Raw genomic sequence first — 20,376 nt, 5'->3', positions numbered from 1 at the left:
AGTTAATTCGATTTAACATAATGTAAGAATTAGATTCGAATTTTTAAAATAAATTTAATAAAATATTAAAATCTGGTCTAAATCTAATCAAACTCGATCTCTCGGATACACCCTCTTGAATAGAGTTTGAATTCAAAGAAATTAAACGCAAAAATATACAAACTGAAATGGCAACAAAAAATGTTTGAGTGGTCCTGCAGCATACGCGTCATATTCCATTCCATTTTGAATTTTTGATTGTGAATTGTGTAAAACGTAAAACGTAAAACGTTCACGTGCCGAGGTCCTTTCAACTAATGACCTCCTGCAATGACAACAATCATGTGGTGCATGTGTTTCCTTTTAAAAGTGATTGAAGCTTGGACTTTGCAAAAAGAATATGAAACAATGTTGGGAATGAAAGGCGTGACAAGAAAACCCATGTAGTCGTTAATGGGAGGCAGGGAGCAGGTAACAATAATTTTTTACACGAGATTAATACTGAACCCTCTTTCATTTTACAATTTACAATATCCTTTCTTTTTTCTCCAGGAAAAGAAAAATACTTTTGTTTTAAGTGATTACTTAGTGCATGAACCATCAATGTAAAATACATATTCATTAAATCCGCATTGACATTCTTGGTGGTTATTACATGCATGAATCTGCTTTGCTCCATTGTAATTAAGTGGCGTCTATGAGTAATAATGAGTTGGATGTTCAATTCACTAGGTGTACAGATGGTTATCCTAATGTTAAGGTTTAGGAGGTAATTTGAGGGTGGAGTATTTTTTTACTTTATTGGGTCAATTCTAAAATTCATTGTTCACATTATTTACAAAAGTCATTGTCTACCTAACAAAACCGAATTAAAAATAAACAATAGAGTGAAGTTATTTTGTGCACTTTGTCCGTCAAATCCGTGGTAAAATTGTAAACTTTATATGGAACAAATAAAAAAAATTTAAATGCTATTTAAATCATAAAACTCTTCCACATAGTAAATTAATCTTTTAGATTGATGATAGGCTCTTGCGTGAACTTAAACATGTAACCTATTATTGGTAAAAAAATAAGGCATTTTGACTGTTAATGATTTCGGCTACAAAAACAATAGTTTTGACTACAATAAGCAAAAATGGACAAGTTAAAGTTGAAGAAAGATGGTACAAAGAACGTCAAAGTCCACAGGTAGCTAGTGCCTTTCTTTGAGCATCAAAGTTTGTTGCTCGACCTTCAAATTAAGTGGAGAACATGGATGCGAGATTTGAGAAACAAGTTGAAAAAAACGTGGGACGTGAATACTAAGGAAAACGTGGATGTCAAAACTTAGGGGTTAAGATTTTTTCTGGTCAAGGCAAGGTCATAATTGAGAAAAAGAAAGAAGTAAGATAGTGGACAACATGCTCCATGACAAGGCCATCGCCATGACCTATAAATAGTAGAAATTCAAAAGAATTTTGAGACTTCTTCAAAAATACTAGATCATCATAGATAAGCCTCTGCCAAAATTTTCAGTCCCAGCGACGCAACGGCAGACGATGGAGCATAAGTGTATGTGAGTATTGGAAGTCCACTTTTATTTTATTTTTTTTCCATTTCTTTTCATTTATTTGCTTTATACATTTTATCTTTTACTTCTGTTCTTCAAACATGTTGCTTTTTGTCAATTGTAATTTTAAAGCTTCATCCGTTTATTTGCAATTCTTTAACATTTGTCACAATTCGAGCATGTCATATATTTCGACACGAACGCTAGATAATTTCTGGGTCGAGCCCACTCTTTTCTAGAGGAGTCATATCTGCTTCCTGATACTTGAAATTTTGATACAAGCTTGATTCGACACGCTATTGAGGTTACCAAAAATTAAGTGAAACAAATTGGCGCGCCCAGTAGAATACTGGGTTAAATAACGTGTCAAAATTTGTATGCAATTACACAGTAGCAAGTTAATAATGACCGATAAAGCCTCTACTTTGACAGATACATCGAATAATGATGCTGGTGAAAATACAAGAGGCTCAGAGGCAGAAACTGGCCCATCAAGTCGATTGACGCACCTTGTTATCATAGAGGGAGTTCCTTCAACTGTACCCAGTATGTAGCCTCCATACGGATTGCCTCCAAATGAACCAACATGGGATATATAGGAGGTACAACCACGACAAGGAACAACCCCTTGTATAATCCTACACCAAGAAATCCAACAAACCATCCCTCACACGAGGGTATACAGATCAGACTTCCAATTCAAAATCACCCAAAACCACATTGAAATCGTAAGACATTCCAACCATATTCACACCGAAAAATGGCTCAACGAAATTGGCTTCAGCATTAAAAAGATCAGAATCAACCTTCATCTCCTTTTTCCCTTCATCAAACTTCAAATGCCCTTCCATAATAGCCTCCTGTATAAGGTCCCTGAAACGAACACAGTTATTAGTTGAATGACTAGTTGCTTGGTGAAACTTACAATAAGGTTTTCCTTTCAAATCTTTCACCGAAAGTAAAGTTCTGTCCTCAAGCAAAATTAACTGTTTATCTTTAAGCAACACATAAAAAATCTGATCAAATTTTGAAATGTCAAAACTGTATCTTTTTCCACTTTTCAGTTTTGAATCATTCGACTTTTCATTACCAGGGAGTTTTTTAAGCAAAGAACAAACATAAGGAGGACCCTTCTTAAGTTCGGCCAAATCAATCTCTGCTTCTAAATCGGATTCCTCTTCGGAGGATTCCATGGCTACATAAGTAACTTTTTCTTTTTTTAGTAAAGGCTCTACTCTTTAACCTTTTTTCATTCTCATATTTCTCTTTTTCCTTCTTCAAGAGTTCAACCTGACGAACCCTTTCAGCCAAATGGGCTAAATCAAGAATATGCACATTAAGCAGTTTTCGACGCATATAAAATCCTAACCCCATAATTGCTATTTTCACCACTTCACTCTCAGGCAATGACATATAACATATACTTCTAGCATTTTTGAAATGTATCATATAGTTATCAATTGTTTCACCATCTTCTCGTTTCAAAGCTACTAGATCAGTAACTGCTACGTTCAATTTTTCTCGATAAAATTGGGCATGAAAAGCAGTTTTCAACTGAGTCCAAGTTGTTATCGAATTTGGTCTAAGATTCGAAAACCAAGTAAATACATTCTTCGTTAATGAGGAAGGAAAAAATTTCATTTTCAAATTCTTATTATTGGCTAGATTTCCAATCTCGACCAAATATCGAGCAACATGTTCAGTGGTCGATTCTCCAACTTCCTCCGTAAATTTTGTAATTATTTTTGGATTTTCTACACCTCTTGGCGCTTCAGCCATTTGAACAACTTGAGGGAAAACAGATATAAAATGGGGTCTATTCATGAACCCAACATTCAAACCGACTCTATTTAGCACATCTTCCAAAATTCTCGTAACTTGATAACGTTCACCCCCTGATTAGCGTGTAATCGGGCCAGGACATCATCCGAATTTTAGCCTCGGAGAATTAACTGAGGATTATCTCTGTTTCTTAAAACATTATTTTCATTTGGAAATATATTTTCGAAACCTTCGTTATTCCCTCTAGCATCATGCCTTTTTCCTTCATCATAATCAACGATTCGAGCAATTCGTTCGATTTGCTTTGCAAGACGTTCGAATTTTGATTCGTGATCAGCCATCATAGGATTCAAAATTGTGGTCATTTGCTGAGTCTATAAGTTGACCAAATCATGATGACTTTCCTCTAACTATTGTCAAAATACTGCCACCGAATTAGAAGTATTCGACGTAGAACCCACATTATAATCACGAGAGTACTCGGAGTCTTGTTGTGAATTTTGAGAATTATTTACTCCAATCATACTTCCAACATGAATAGGAGGAACAAAACCACCCATTGGTGGAGTATAACCAAGAGGAATGCCATAAAGAGGCCAACTAATAGTTACTGGAGGCTATATTGGTGGTAAATTACCACGTGGACGAATATTGCGTCCATTATTTCGAGTCTGAACACTAGTAATTACTATGTTTTCACTTATAATCATGCCTTTTAAACGCGAAGTAACGTCCAAAGGATGTACAGTTCCTGGTATACTGTTATTGGTGGACGAACCACCATTCACATTCGACATTTCATCTGCCATGTGAATAATTCTTCCACTTCTTAATCGCATCACCAAATGACACCAAAATCATTTGACACACTTCAGTTTCAAATTGTCCCACTGAGCGTGCCAATTTGTTTTGTCGATTGATGGTGGTTCGATTCTAATGATCTGAGAGCGAAACCTACTCCTCTTTTGCAGGTACCAATTTTTCTATAAGTGCATCAAAGGTCCTTGAATTAGACGAGCATTTAGAAAAGTAAAAGGTTCAAAAGGTGTAAAATAAGATTTTTGAAAGATAAACTGACTGAAATAAAAAATAAAAAAGTTTGTAATAAATTTAAATAAAGCGATAAAAATGCCTCCGATTGAATCAAAGGACTTTTGAAATGAAGATTAAACTGGAACATAAATTGAGCAAAGAAATTAACTATTACTTGAAAAGTAAATTCAACAAGAAAAGTAAAGTTTGCTGAAATTGTAAATTGAAAAGATAAAGACATGGAAGGAACCCTACAGAAATCGAACTCGAATGCAGACTCAAAAATTCTCTGGGATATGACTGTGCTTGAGTGTATTTCTAAAGAAAAGTTTCAACCCCGATTTTCCAAGACTTTCTAATATTTATAACCCATTTCTATAACCGCTCATTAATGACATGATGCCCCTTTATGTGCGAAATTTTGGGTAACTGTTCTCGCTCTTTTCTCCGAAAGCGTTGCTAACAAATCCTTAATTCAAAGAAGGTCTTCGATCTTCTTCATTCGAATAACTGTTTGATTTATCGTTTTCATTGAATCCGTGCCAAACAATTTTCACTTAATACTTGCACGTGTATCTCTTTTAGTCTCTACTTCTATTTTAAACTTTACCATTTTGAATTGGCTTAACTTTCAAAAGTAATTATTTTGACTAACAACATGTTTTAGTATTTTATCGACTGTTTTATTATATTTAATTCAATTTTTCGTATGTTCGGCATAGTAAAACAATTAAAACTTCTTATACTAGTGTTTGGCGTTAAATTAAAATTTTAGGAACGAATCGTAACAACTAGCTAATTACGTTGAACAAGGTCACTTTTATGGGGGTCCTTTATTCCACTTTGGATTGGGTGGGAGAAAATCCGAATTTCAGATGTTACAAAAGGATCCTCCGTATTTGGCCTTTGGAGGTAGTGAAGGGATCCATTCCAATTACTAACAATGGTAATGTGGGGTTCCTTTGTCTTATAAACACACAATTTCCAAACATATCATGTGTTATGTGGGGGGTCACTGGTCATTGTTGAATAATGTACTTTTTTTTTGGTTGTGCACTAATGGGTGCATGCATATATCCACGTCGATATTAAGGCCGAAAAGTAAGTTGTGGGATCCATTAGAGAAAAATATCAAATAAGAACAATTCAATTCCACATATAAGGCAGGATTGACATGGTTGACTGGATAAGGTACCAAGAAAGAAAGCCAATAATAGGAGAATTACATTTATAATTGGCATGGTGAAGTGAATGCATGGGCATGGAATGGCATGCGCACCACTCCCATTGGTTTAGATACTAGAGACCACTCCAGACAATAAGATTAGATTAGAGACCTCAAATGGGCCACACATACATAACTTAACATATTATCATGGGTTAAATAAGGAATAAACTCGCATGTGTTTCTCGTTTTTAAGTCAGATGTGTAATAAGACAATCATCATTTCCTGCTTCTAGTAATTACCAACAGTTCTAATCATGAACTTTATTATGTACTAAGAAATGAAATGAAATGAAATACGTTAAATTTTATGATTATTTTATTTCTTTCCATTGGTTGATTTTCTTAATACAGTGGGTGAATTGCATTAGAATGGTGCAATTTGGAGAACTACATATTTATGATGATCTGGGGAAATTATTTCTTGTTCTGACGTGTGGCTATAGCCTGCACAACAAAATTGATGGGACAAATTTTTTTGGATATGTCGTGTGGCATGGTTGCTTTTTAAAGTCGAATGGAGAAATTTTTAACTTGTCCCTTTTCAATAGACAACAGTGCTATCATCGGCTCGAATATGTGGATCTGTTCACACAGTTCAGTGACTATTTATTAAAAAAAAATTAGAGGTACACACACTAGTGGCTAATGCGGAGGATCCTTTAAAGGGCTTTAGCTATGTGGGGATAATAATAATAATGATATTAAACGTTTGAAATTGAATGTGTCACTCCATCCATGAGTTTTTCGGATTCCTCCACATGTCATTAAAAACCCTTTCAGATATTTGTTAAAGAGAAGCAGAGACTTAAGTGGTCGAGCTTTTCACAACACTGCTCAATAAAAGAAACAAATTTAGAATATAATTTTGTGATATATAATTCTTTCTTTGCCATAAATAATTTATTTTGGAATTCAGTTTACACTCCTTTTTTTTTTTTGTCTGAGATCAGTGCTACCAATTTTGGCAAAAGATTAATGGGTTTAGTTTTGGTAATCAGTCCAATTATATTCTGGGCTATTTTAAAACTCATATGTCCGATTTCTAGTTTTTGACTAAAGGCCCAGAATAGATTGTTTTTATTGGAAATATCGAAAGAGCATGACGGTGGGTTTCAAACTTTGTAATCATCCCCGATTAAAAGAAACCTTATTACCAACACCAACGCAAGTTGACACTTGATATAGATGAGTCTCTTAACCATCTCCTTTGAGTTCAATACTCACTAAAAAATGAAAATAAAGCTTTCTTATTTGAGAGAATTGTTCATTTTATATCTCTACAATATTCATTAGAGATTTCTATTTTTTTTTTCATTCTTTATCTTTTCCTTTTTTTTGTCCATTTCATTTTTTTATTTTATATTATCAAATAAAAAGATCAATTTTTCATTTATATACCTATTATATATAAAAAGTTCTATGGTGTGGATACCATTAAACATCCACACTCGTAAATATTATGTGGACACCCTAATTGATAAACACGTTTGAAATTGCCTATATTTACAGGTTCAGTTGAGATTGAACTGTTGGAATAAATTTTATTAACCCAGATTATCCACATTGAATCATCAAAAATATATCATATCATGATGCGGAAGCGTACCTGAATTCATAAACATGAATCATACGATCAGAAGAGTTTGGATCTTGTGGTTCTTTCGATCTTCCTCAACCAAAGCCTTCTGTATTCCTAGGAGGCTGAACTGCAACTCTTTTGATGGGGAAAAAGCAACAAAGGCGGCTTTGGCATATTGGGGACCGAAACCCTGAAGGTCTATTTATATTTGAGCATGGCACCCATTAAACCCTTAATCCCAAATAAAATAGTATCTAAAGCCCAAAAGATAATATATCTAAAATCCAAAAAGATAATTATCTAAGGAACAAAAGATAATATCCGGTTTTATTCTCATTTAATTCCATAAATATTGACACCCATCCGAGCAGTGTGCTCATGAAAAACTTTAGGGGGTCAATCCCTTGGTAATGTGTCTGCTAGCATATACTCTGTTCCTATATGTCCTACAGAAATCTGTTTTTCTTAAACTTTCTCCTTGACAACTAAGAACTTAATGTTTGTATGCTTCGATTTTGTCAAGCTCTTATTGTTATTGGAGTATAGTACTGCTGACTTATTGTCACAGAATATCTTTAATGGCCTTTCAATGTCATCTACTATATGAAGCTTAGTGACAAAGTTTCGCAACCATATGCCATGAAATCGGAATCAGAGTTCCTAATGATCTCCAAAATTTTCTGATCTCCGATAAATAAGCATGTAATCCTTTGTTCTCTTTAAATAACGCATTACGCGTTAAACAGCTATCCAATGATCTATGTCCGGATTGCTCAAGTATCTACCCAACACTCCCACTATAAATGATATATCGAGATGTGTGCAAACTTGTGCATACATTAAATTCCCTGGTGCTGATGCATAAGGTTTATCATACATTGCTGTCCTCTCAAAATCATTTTTAGGGCATTGCTTGAGACTGAACTTGTCTCCTTTAGCTACGGGTGTGTCCATTGGTCTACAACCTTCTATGACATATCTACTTAAAATCTTTTCGATATAGTTCTTTTGTGATAATCCAAGAATACCTTGAGAACGATCTCTTAGTATCTCGATTCTTAATACAAAAGAGGCATCACCAAGATCTTTCATTTCGAATTTGTCCGATAGAAATTTCTTAGTTTCATGCAACAAGCCTATATCGTTATTGGCAAGTAGAATGTCATCAACATATAAGACCAAAAAGATATTTACTCCCACTGAACTTGCGGTATACACATTTCTCTATAATATTTACCTCAAAACCATGAGGTAATGACTCAATTTAAACTTGTGATACCATTAACGGGAAGCTTGTTTGAGACCATAGATGGATTTTCTCCTTTTTCTATTGGATCTCCTTAATGACACTTCTTGAGGTTGTTGAGCTTGCTGTATGGGTTGGGGTTGAGGAGGATTCTCATTGTACTCTTGTACTATAACTGTATCTTGAACAATAATAGGCACAAGGTCCTGATCATTGTCAGTTATAGAATCCTCATCAAAAGCAACATTCCTAATATTTCCTTCCCCCCCAAACTCAACATCCTCAAGAAATCTCGCATTTCCCGTTCCAAAATGGACCTTAATGTAGGATTGTAAAACTTGTACCCCCGTGAACGCTCAGCGTAACCAACAAAGTATCAACTAATTGTCCTTGAGTCCAATTTTCTTTCATGCGGCCTATAAGGTCGCGCCTCAGCTGGACATCCCCAAATATGCAAATGCTTTATACTAGGCCTTTTCCCAGTCTGAATTTCATATGGGGTTTTGTTAACTACTTTGCTTGGCACCCTATTAAGGATGTACACTGCGGTCTTTAAGGCTTCTTCCCAGAGTGATTCAGGCAAGGAAGAATGACTAATCATACTTCTCACCATGTCTTTAAGAGTTCGGTTCCTTCGCTCTGCAACACCATTCATGCTAGGTTTGCCTGGCATGGTGTATTGCGGAACAATACCACACTCCTCTAGGAAAAGAGCAAAAGGCCCGGGACATTGCTCACCTAAACCATCATATCTTCCGTAGTATTCACCACCACGATTAGATTTGACAGCTTTAATTTTCTTTCCAAGTTGAAGTTCAACTTCAGCTTTGAAAGACTTGAAAACATCCAAGGCTTGGGACTTTTCATGAATTAAATATAGATACCCGTAACGAGAGTAATCATCTATGAACGTAATAAAGTACCGTTGTCCATTCCAAGAGACAGTAGGGAATGGGCCACATATATCGGTATGTATCAGTTCTAAGACATCTTTAGCTCTCTCGGCACCTAATTTCCTTTCGTTTGTCCTTTTCCCCTTTATGCACTCAATGCAGACTTCAAAGTCCGCCAAATTTAGGGATCCGAGAATTCCATCCGACACGAGCCTCTGAATTCTCTGTTTAGAGATGTGACCTAGGCGCTTGTGTCATGATGATGCTGAATTCTCATTTAGTTTTTTGTTTTGTCCCTGTTTGCAGTATTTCATTATTATAGGACTTTAATTCAAGCATATATAGATTATCCACCAAATGACCAGAGCAAATATTATTCGAATTATAGAAGAGACTGAATTTATTTGTCTCCGAGCGAACAAAAATAACCTGATTTGTCCAAACGAGAAACAGAAACCAAATTCCGTCTTAAATGACGGTACATAAAATGTCTCTAATAAATCCAAGTAAAATCTACTCGTGGAACATAATCTAAAGGTTCCTATAGCTTCGACTGCAACTATATTGCCGTCTGCCACATAGATGTATCTTTCAGCATCACTTGGCGGTCGGCTCCACAGGCAACCCTGCATAGTAACACTTACATGAGTAGTAGCAACAGAATCTACCCACCAAGTATCAACAGGTACATAACTTAAACTAGACTCAGAACAAATGAAAGTAAGAATTATACCTTTCCTTACATGCCAATTGGCATATTTGGTACAATCCTTCTTCATGTGTCCCACCTTCTTACAGAAGAAACAAGTTGAAACTTGATCTTGTTTCTTAGCCTTTTTCTGCTGAGAAGGCACATCCGCAGTAGTATCACGCTTTCTTTTATACTGAGAAGATGAAGCCATGTGAGCACTTTCAGTCTTATCTTGCTGCAGCCTCTCTTCTTCTTGCACACAGTGAGATATAAGCTCATTTAAGGACCAAGTGTCCTTCAGAGTGTTATAACTCACTTCGAATTGCCCAAAGTGTGCAAGAAGGGAAATCAAAATGAAATGCACGAGTAAATCTTCAGACAACTCTAACTTTAGTGCTTTCAATTTTGAAGCAAGATGAGACATTTTCATAATGTACTCCCTTATGTTCCCTCTACCTTTATACCTCATGGAGACAAGTTTGCTCAAAAAGCTACTTGCCTCCGCCTTTTCATTCTTAGTAAAGAATTTTTCAACATCTTTCAGGAACTGTTTGGCATCTTTATCCTCAGTAATTGAACCCCGAAGCGCCTTAGGAATTGAGCGTTTCATGATCATAATGCTCATTCGATTGGATCTCTCCCACTTCTCTATTTTAACCTCATTGAGGTTTTTGGGAGTGGAAGTGGGTTTCTCCTCTCAAAGAGCTATATCTAGATCCATACAACCGAGGACAATCTCCACGGTATCCTTCCAAACTTTAAAGTTTGAACCATTCAGCATAGGAATACTACTAATTTGTTAAGTCATTTAATTTGAAATAACATCATTTGTGATTATAATTAATATATGTATTGCCCACAAATAAATTAGGAAATCAAAATAATTTCCTAACATGAACAACATATCAGACAATACCAGTACTTTTGCAGATCTATTGCACAATGTACAAGAAATTAATAAAACTAATGAGATGTTAATTATTTTTAACAAGTTGGGGCTAATAAATAAGTTATATTTTTTTTTTGTCTACGTGACTATGACTGAATTTTGAGCTTGAATCACTATATTTGATGCAGCTGTGCAGAAATAATTTTCTTTGTGGATAAAAACAAGTCAAAGATAATATTGAAAAGAAAATGAGTTGATATGTTTTTTGATTTGTTTAGGGTTATCGAATTTTTTATTTTTCAAAAAATGTGACTATACTTTTCTGATTTTTTTGTTATGGTGTTCTCATAAAATGGAAAGGATTTTATATTATTAAATGGATAAAAAAAAACAAGAAAATGCGGTGCATGGTTTTGATATTTGACCAAAAAAAATAAATCTGTGATGTATGTTAATAATAATGTATAATATATATCTAGTATTGCTACAGTCAAATTAATCATTCATAAAGCTTAATATGTTAATACTTAATACGATGATAATGATTATGTAATATAAAATATTTTAATCTTCTCCTAAAACATTAAGTGTAAAAATTGGATATATTTCGTTGTTAAAATAAACCATAAAATAAATTAAGTTTATTATAATATTTATGAAAGATGTTAAAAATAAATAAATAAAGATATTTAACATTTTTTTTTCATTTATATTTTTATTCATCCGAATAAAGATATTAGTTTGTTTATTATTATTTTTGTTATTGTTCTTATTTTTATTAATATTTTTAATATTTACAAATAAAAAATCCGTTATCCTAAACAAATCCAAAAACACGTCAGTTCATTTTTTTTTTAATGCTACCTTAACTTGTTTTTATCAAAAAAAAAAGTTATTTCTGTCTAACTGCACCAAATATGGGGATCCAAACCCAAAAATAGTCATAACCACATAGACAAACAAAAAAAAACACAACTTGTTCATTAGTTTTAACTTATCAAAAATAATTAGTATTTCATTAGCTTATTAATTTTCGTACATTATGCAGTAGATTCGCAAAAATACCGATATTACTTGATATGCTGTCCCATCAACTGAACCTGTAAATATAGACAATCCCAAACGTATTTATCAATTATAATAATATCCACTAATGTGAATATTTAATATCATCTACAGCTCTTTTTCTTCTCCATTCACAAAAAAGGGATTAAACAACAGATTCCTATGATTCAGTTTGGTCTCATTTAAAGAGATTCAAACGAGGTTGCTGATCACTACCAAAAAAATGTACTAAAATATTTCAAAAACAGAGAATCATCCTCCTATTAGTTCGCTGCACATTTGCAGCAAGATTTATATTTAGCTGCTTTTAACTTTTTTTCTTTTTCTTTTCTTTTCTTATTGCCAAAAAAAAAACATAGAATTGAGTGAATTTACAATCAGACCCCAAACAAAGGAGATTTTACCTCTGTTTTGTCCTAGATAAACAAAGGTAGGTACAACAGTTGTGTAGAATTACGAAAGTACCACTTCAGTGCATAAGTGAGCGTGCAACAGAGTTAGCGTATCTAATTTTGGTCCTCTCTCTCACTGCGCTTCCCTTCGCTCTAATGTCTAAGGTGATATCTCTTCTCTCTTCTCTTCCTTCTTTGCTCCCATATTTTACTCCTCACTTCTTTTTTTTTTTTTTTCTTCTTCTTCTTTCAACACTACACCAGTTAATTATATATTGAATGCTTATTTTTTTTTTCAAAAAAGAAACTATATCTTGAATGTATGTGGATGAAGCGGTGACATTTTTTGTGGTTGGTTATTCCCCACCTACTACTATTACATAAACTTAATTTGCTGCAACAACTCAACTATGTCATCATCACTCCTCACTATTCATCATTTAGTTCTGCTTTATTTTGGATGATAACCATGTGGCAGCAACTGATTCAGTTTTATGTAATGTACTCATAAGCAGCTTGTAGGGCACAAGTTTCTGCCTCTAACAACGCCAGTTACCACTGGGGTTTATACTGTCTCTAATTTCAGGAATCTGTTTCCAATTTGATGGAGGAACTTATATCATTGCTATTAGTTTTGCATATGTGATTGATAACCCTAATTTATTTTGAATCATGAACATGAGTCTTTGTGTTCCAGGGAGTACATTTTCTTACTTGATTTTGTTTATTTTATCCCCCTACTAAATCTTGAAACTATTGTTTGTTTATCATTTTTCAGCTAAACCAAAATGATGCTAATCATGAGAGCATTAAGAATGAGATAAAGAAACATGAAGATAACCTTAAATTCCTTAATTCTCAATCAAATCGACTAGCCGAATCAATACTTGACTTACAAGGTGTGCTCATAAACCAATCTTTTTTGCTCTTACTTATTTTGTTCCATAGGGACCAGGTGACTAGAATTAATGATAACCTGGTAAACTAATGCAACATGACATCAGTACTCATTGGTTGAATAAACCAAAACCAACTACTTCAGCTAAGTAGTTCCTGTAAAAGTTATTAGCTGATTTGTTTTGTCTAACAATGTGTCTATAGTGAGTCTTGGAAGGTACCATTCGTGTAGTGTAATTACACCAGACAATGAAAGTGGTTCATCTAATACCGAGGACGATACAGCAGAACAGATATTGAAGAAAGAGAATTCAGCTGCTGGCATATTCTGTTGGCTGAAAGCCAATGCTCAGACATCGAATTTGGCTTTGGAAAAGGATGCTGTGGGAGTTGTGGCAACCCTTGCCAGGGTTGAGAGCGATGAACTTAGCAGGTCAATATCAGCTTTCATTCTCCCCAAATCTTTAACTCCCTTTTTGTCCTTTGATATTTTTTTTATCTTGCAGCAGGCACTATCTCTTACGGTTTTGCTTAATTTGCCAGATATTGGAATGTGGTTCTCTTAGTTGTTTTAAATTTTTAGTAGCATACATTGGAGAAAGAAGCTATTATTTTCATTATAGATTGTGTTAAGATAATCCAGCATTGTTGTCTAAGTGCAGGATCCTCTCTGAGTATTTGGGATTGCAGACCATGCTTGCAATTGTCTGCAGTACTAATGAAGGTGTTAATGCATTGGAGAAGTACAACCCTGAAGGCACAATAAACTGTAATGCAGGCTTACATGGAATTGGATCTTCAATTAAAAGGAAAGTAAATGGCCGATTTGCTGTCATATGTCTTGAAGCTTTCAGGCAAGTTTGGTTATATAAATGTGTGTATGTGTGTATTAGGTACACTTCATGTGAAGCTTTTTTCAATGGGGTTCTTTAGATAGGAATTAACATCAAAACCTCGTAAGGATACAATTCACGGGGCATTGTTCAGGTTATTTCTATGTATGTCTCTCCTAATAGGACGGCTGAGAAAGTTACATGATAGCATTGCTACATCATGGTTAAATGTGAGAAGTGAAATTTCTGCTTATAGTTTTCTGAGCACTGTTTGTTTTTCAGACCATATGTTGGAGGTTTTGTAGCCAATGATCCACAAAAGAAGTTGGCTATTCCAAAGCCAAGATTTCCAAACGAGGAGTGCCCGGCTGGGTTCATTGATTATGCAGTGAACATGCTCTATTTAGAGTCCAATAACTTATCTTTTGTTACTTCTAGTGGTCACGGTCTTAGAGAGACACTATTTTATGGCCTTCTCTCTGGCCTACAAGTATACAGAACCCGAAATGAAATGATGTCTGCTCTCCCATGCATTGATGAAGGAGCTGTGTCATTAGATGGTGGAATGATCAAGAAAAATGGAATGTTTGTTCTTGGTAGTAGGTCAGTATCAAATTATCCTTTTACCTTCTTAATGTATGTCTGAGGTTGATCGTACTCTTTCCTTTTTCTAGCGCCTCCATCATGTCCTATACTAGTACTTGTGTAATTGTGTTCATTTATTACTTTTCTAGGTGAAAGCCTTATGTTATTCTCTGTAAACTTTCATATGCTATATTGCTTTATCATATGATTAACCTTTTATTTTTGGATCATATGATCATAGAAACTTTGTGATAACACAACATTGTGTGGCTATAGGAAAGATGTAGAAGTGAAGTTTGGTATAGTTTCGGGAAGAAGTGGTGTGGTTCCTCCAAATTATAGTCAAGCTGAAGAAGTGGTGAGGAGGCTGAAATGGGAAAGCACCAAGCTTGCTGAAGACATACAAAGAGAGCAGCAACTATTGGACCATTTGAAGGCAAAGTCCGCAGACAAAGTAGCTTGAAAAACTCTTGTTTATTACATAGAGCTGTTTATTTGAGCTACGTGGTTGCATATAACCACATCCAGTTGTGTGTGCATTAGCAGTTAAGTTTACCGCATGATGATTTTGTATTTAGATTCTCTTTTTGAAGTTGTACTAACATTTGCTAATGAACCAACACCTGACTTCTTACCATGTCCAGTGTTCATTAATTATACACTTATCCTCCAATTCTGGTTCTTTGTTAAAATTCTGGTCCTTTGGAGAGTTACCTTGAAAGGATTTACAAATCAAGTTGGCACGTGAAATTATCCGAAAGGAATGAAAGAACAAAGGTCGTATGGATTCAAGATTCAACGGTGCATTAACACATTGGATTGTGATGATCACAAGGGATAAAAGCATTGCTACATTTTTTTTAATTTATTTATTTTGGATTACAAGAAAAGATAAAGGCAAAAATGGTGTGCTTTAAAGAGTGGTCTTTGTGCCGTAATACAGATAATTGAAAAAAATAGATAATTGAAAAAAATATAAGACAGCTAAGAAAGAAACAAAAGTGGCTATAAGCAAAGGAAGAACAAAAGTATATGAGGATCTTTACTAGTCCTTAAGCAAGAAAGAAGGAGAAAAAAAGTATATATAGAATCGCAAAGAGTCGTGAAAGAAGAACGAGAGACTTGGATCAGATTAAGTGCATAAAGGATAAAGACAGGGAGTGTTGGCTTAAGAGGAAAAGATCAATGAAAGGTGGAAGAGCTACTTCTATGAGTTATTTAATGAAGGACAGAAAATTCTTTTGAGTCTTGGTCGGTTATGCATGAGGGAAGAAGATCAAAACTTCGACTACTATTAAAGGATTCGAGATTTCGAAGTAAAAGAGGCTCTAAAGTGGATGAAAAATGGTAGGGTAGTAGAACCCGATAATATCCCGATTGAAGTTTGGAAGGGTCTTGGAGAAAAAGACGTCAGTTGATTAACCAAACTTTTTAATGAGATTTTAAGGTCTAAGAAGATGTCAGATGAGTGGAGAAAGAACACTTTGGTACCTATCTACAAGAATAAAAAGGATATACAAAGTTGCAAAAACTATAGAGAAATCAAACTCATGAGCGATGCCATGAAGTTATAGGAAAGGGTGATAGAATGGAAGTTGAGACAAGAGACACAAGTAATAGAGAACCAATCTGGTTTTATGCCAAGCAGATCCACCACTAAAGCAATATACCTGTTAAGAAGGATGATGGAGAGGTATCGTAGTAATAAAAAGGATCTACATATGGTGTTTATTGTTTTGAAAAAAAATGTACGATAGGGTGCTAAGGGAAGCCTTATGGAAGGTTTTAGAAAAGAAGAGAGTAAGGATCACATATATTCGTGCAATTAAAGATATGTATGATGGGGCTACAGCTATTGTGAAGACTCAAGGTGGTGGGACAGAGAATTTTTTTATTGGTATAGGATTACACCAAGGATCATCCTTAAGTCCATACCTTTTCACATTAGTCTTGAAAGTACTCACAAAACATATCTAAGAGCCTGTACCATGGTGCATACTTTTTGCCGATGATATCGTCCTTATGTGAGAGTCAAGAGAAGACCTAAATAAGAAGTTAGAGTTATAGAGAGAATCTCTAAAAATGTATGGTCTTCGTATAAGTCGTAGTAAGATGGAATATATAGAATGTAAGTTCGGCTTGCCAAGGAAAAACCCTAATATAGAGATAAAGATCGGAGATAACATCCTACGAAAAGTTAAGAATTTTAAGTATTTTGAGTACATCATACAGGATAATGGAAAAATTGAACAGGATGTAAATCATAGGATCCAACCAGGTTGGTCAAAATGGCAAAGTGCGTCTGATTTTATATATGACAAAAAAGTACCTTTAAAACTTAAAGGTAAATTCTATCGCACTGCTATCAAACCGGCTATGCTTTTATGGTACGGAGTGTTGGACAATCAAAAGAGAACACGAACATAAGCTAAGTGTGACAGAGATGAAAATGTTGAGATTCATGAATGGTCATACGCGATTGGATAGATAAAGAATGAAGATATAAGAGAGAGAATTGAAACAGCATCTATTATGCAAAATATGATAGAATCACATCTCAGGTGGTTCGGACATGTGAGAAAAAAACCGACAGAACACCCAGTTAAGAAAATAGATGAGATGGAAGATGAATAAGGGGTGAAAGGCAGAGGAAGAGCTAAGAAGACCATCCATGAGGTGGTCAAACAAAATCTACTTGTAAATAGTCTTTCTATAGATATGATACATGATAAAACTCAATAGCGTCGTTTGATTCATGTAGCCAACCCCATCTAATAAGACAAAACTTTGTTGTGGCAGTAGTATTTATTTTGGATTACAGCTATGCTACATTATATAACGGTTTATTTTCTTTTACAAAATTTTATATTGTTTAATGACGTACATTTTTCATCTGTTCAGTTAGTGCTTGTTTATAAATCATTTGTACATCATTTGCTTTATGTGACAATGACACATACATCATTGTACGAGAAACGGTTGGGGGAAATGAAGTAGAATAGAGTTCCAGGGGATCCGCCGAAATATCTTATTATGAGATTGCCGTTCCCATCCAGTCTTTGATCTTCTTTCTTGTCGGATTCTCTGGGGGATAACTCCAACTCAACAAGAAGATAGGTATCAGACCATATGTAGTTCATCCGGACATTTTTACCGGCTCATGTTCAGCCTCCAATGCAGAAACTTTCACAGATAGACTTAAGCACTTACTATGACCTCGTCCAATCAGTCCAAGCATAGACAGATTGGTAAATTCATAAATCAGTTAGCCCATGGCGTGAAAACCACAAATTAAGAATATGAGCATTAGACTATATAAAGAGCAAATTACACTGACCCTCGATATATACCATATACAGTAACAGCTTCGATTATCGTAATTTAAAAAAAATTCTAAAAAGAAGGCTATGAGTCTATGACAAAGATCATACCTGTACCCCATAATTAACAGAAGATCGTACCCTGCCTAATTGGGAAAATATATTTGCTATGCCTGCCGCAGTTCTTGCCAGGGAAACCTACCTAACAGCTAACAACCCCCCACCATGTTAACTTCTTGAGGTATACATACATCTTCGGCCTTTCTTTCATTACCTTGTTTGTCATATCTTCTCCAGCAGTGTTTAGAAAGATGCCCCTTCTTGCCACAAATATAACAGGCTATGCTCTTGCCATTACTCTCTGACTTATTCCTATGCATACCTGGGAACTTATTGTCACTTTCCCTTGGTCCACCTTTATTGGAATGGTTAAATCCTATCCTACTATAGGGTTCACCAACTCGTTTGAATCCGTTGCGAGATTCTTCCTCCATCCTTATACAATCAATTAGCCTCCATAAAGGGAGATACTCCTCGCGCATTGACTTGATGCAGAAGTCCTTCCAGGATGGTGGGAGCTTTGAAATGATGGCACTCGCATGAAAGTTTTCATCGAGAAACATTCCAGCAGCAACGAGTGAATCTGCAATGCTATTAAATTCTTGGATTTGCTCAACAATTGCTCTCTCATCAACCATCTGAAACTCAAGATACTTTTTCACCTGCGCTCTCTTGCTTCCATGTTCCTCGTACAGATAAACCAATTTTAAATCTTCCCATAACTCCTTAGCACTCATTTTTCTGTTTGCATAGAGACAAAATAGACTATCAGATAAATGAGTCAAGATATTGCGACGGCACATTAAATCATCATTCACCCATCTCCTTTCTGCATTCTTGGTTCTAGCAATTTCTTCAGCACTAGAATTTTCACCAAGCACAGCATTTGGGCTTAGTTCAGCAAGCACATAATCAATCTTTAACTGTTTCAAAAGTGATTCCATCTGCTGAGCCCATAATTGATAATTTTTCCCATCAAAACGGCTGACCTCAACAGGGACATGCTCAAGAGGAGGAGCCACATCAACAACTGAATTATAGGCATCTCCATTTTGCTTACCATGAAGCTCAGATCTACATTGCATTGATTAAATACTCCAGGTTAGGCCAATCAATGAATTTACACCCAATTAATTACCTACAAACATGCTATCTTTTTAGCCAAAAAGTAATGTCTATTTGTTCAGAAGAATGATGAAATTTCTCCAACTATAGTACAACGGGGTATCATACAATTGGCAGTTACGAAACCATCATGGAAAGAAAAATAATATGATCAAAATTTTTCATATTGCATACAAGTGGCTTCCTCTCCATCACATTCCAACAATTAGCAATTAATGTCATTCTGAAGTCAAATATATGCATGTTATTTTCAAAGCTCATTAGTAAACATCAAATACTCACTTCATCTTTCCTTCCAACTTTGTAATAGCTTCCTCAATAGCTGGCACATTCTTTTTGAAGGTTGACCATTGTTCAGATGATAAACTTATCCCTAAAAATCGGCAGTAGTTAGAGACAAAGGGTCTTTCCTTTTTGGAGTTTAGATAATCAATTTCTGATGGAAACTGAGCCACATAAAATTAAACACACTAATTGCATTATAGAATAATTAATCCTAAAACAAAATCAGGGGCGTGAAACACTACAACTTATGCAAAGTGCAAAACCAACAACAGAGTTATTCACGTTATACTGAGACTACCTTACTGTGAATTACTAAGCATGAGCATCAGCCACAAAGATTAATCAAGATTGTTACATATGGAAACCACTCATTAATGGCTGTCAAGGGAATTTATAAACTTGTACAAGTAGAAGGGAAATGAGATATTGATATATTGACATCATGACAGCCCGGTCCCAAGGTATAGTCCGTGTGGCCGTTTTGCTCAAATTCCGGTGACACTTGCAAGCTCAATAGAACACTACAGTAAAGCAGGAAGTAATATGCAAGCAACATGTTCTGTAAGAGGAAAAAAATTATACAACTATGCTTAGAATAATCACCTTTGGAAGTGGGAATCTGTTTTCCATCTTTCTGGAAAAACTCTCTAATTGATACCAATGTTGTCCCTTTGAACTTTTTAACCACCACATTCCTTTTGTTTGACAGCTACATCAACCAAAACAACATCTACTGAGGCCAATGACCAGGAATTTAACATGCAAATTAATACAGCCACCAAAATTAGCCACTTAGAATACACATTGAAATGCAAAATATATATTAAAAATGAGTTAATATACAGAGTGGCTTATATTAGTGGCTGATTTTGGTGTGCAAATAGTATTTTAAAATTTAATAATAGTATATGATATTTCAAAATATATATAAAAAAAAAAAAAA

The 20,376-nt window shown here is 34.9% G+C and overlaps 2 protein-coding genes across 3 annotated transcripts in view; one reads left to right on the top strand and one right to left on the bottom strand.

Annotated features, from left to right (window-relative positions):
• LOC107645691 (protein DEFECTIVE IN MERISTEM SILENCING 3) lies at positions 12,342 to 15,335 on the top strand. Of its 2 annotated transcripts, none has more exons than XM_016349764.2 (6): positions 12,342 to 12,493; positions 13,107 to 13,227; positions 13,430 to 13,658; positions 13,888 to 14,079; positions 14,341 to 14,661; positions 14,920 to 15,316. In XM_016349764.2, the coding sequence occupies exons 1-6, from the start codon at positions 12,485 to 12,487 to the stop codon at positions 15,104 to 15,106; spliced, it is 1,059 nt and encodes a 352-aa protein (XP_016205250.1). In that variant the 5' UTR covers positions 12,342 to 12,484; the 3' UTR covers positions 15,107 to 15,316. The 2 variants fall into 2 exon arrangements, with proteins under 2 accessions (XP_016205250.1, XP_020959840.1); XM_021104181.1 differs by lacking the exon at positions 12,342 to 12,493 and adding an exon at positions 12,548 to 12,679 and having other exon boundaries at positions 14,920 to 15,335.
• The window catches only part of LOC107645692, a 3,893-nt gene continuing 1,433 nt past the window's right edge, over positions 17,917 to 20,376 (bottom strand). Inside the window, exons 2-4 of the mRNA XM_016349765.2 lie at positions 20,037 to 20,142; positions 19,431 to 19,521; positions 17,917 to 19,097 (exon numbers count right to left, since the gene is read on the bottom strand). Of these exons, the coding sequence (XP_016205251.1) occupies positions 18,173 to 19,097; positions 19,431 to 19,521; positions 20,037 to 20,142 (1,122 nt within the window). The 3' untranslated portion in view covers positions 17,917 to 18,172. The remainder of the gene's footprint in view (positions 19,098 to 19,430; positions 19,522 to 20,036; positions 20,143 to 20,376) is intronic.

Source organism: Arachis ipaensis, chromosome B06 (assembly GCF_000816755.2).
Source record: "Arachis ipaensis cultivar K30076 chromosome B06, Araip1.1, whole genome shotgun sequence".
NCBI lineage: Eukaryota > Viridiplantae > Streptophyta > Magnoliopsida > Fabales > Fabaceae > Arachis > Arachis ipaensis.
This window is presented reverse-complemented; position numbering and strand designations above follow the sequence as displayed.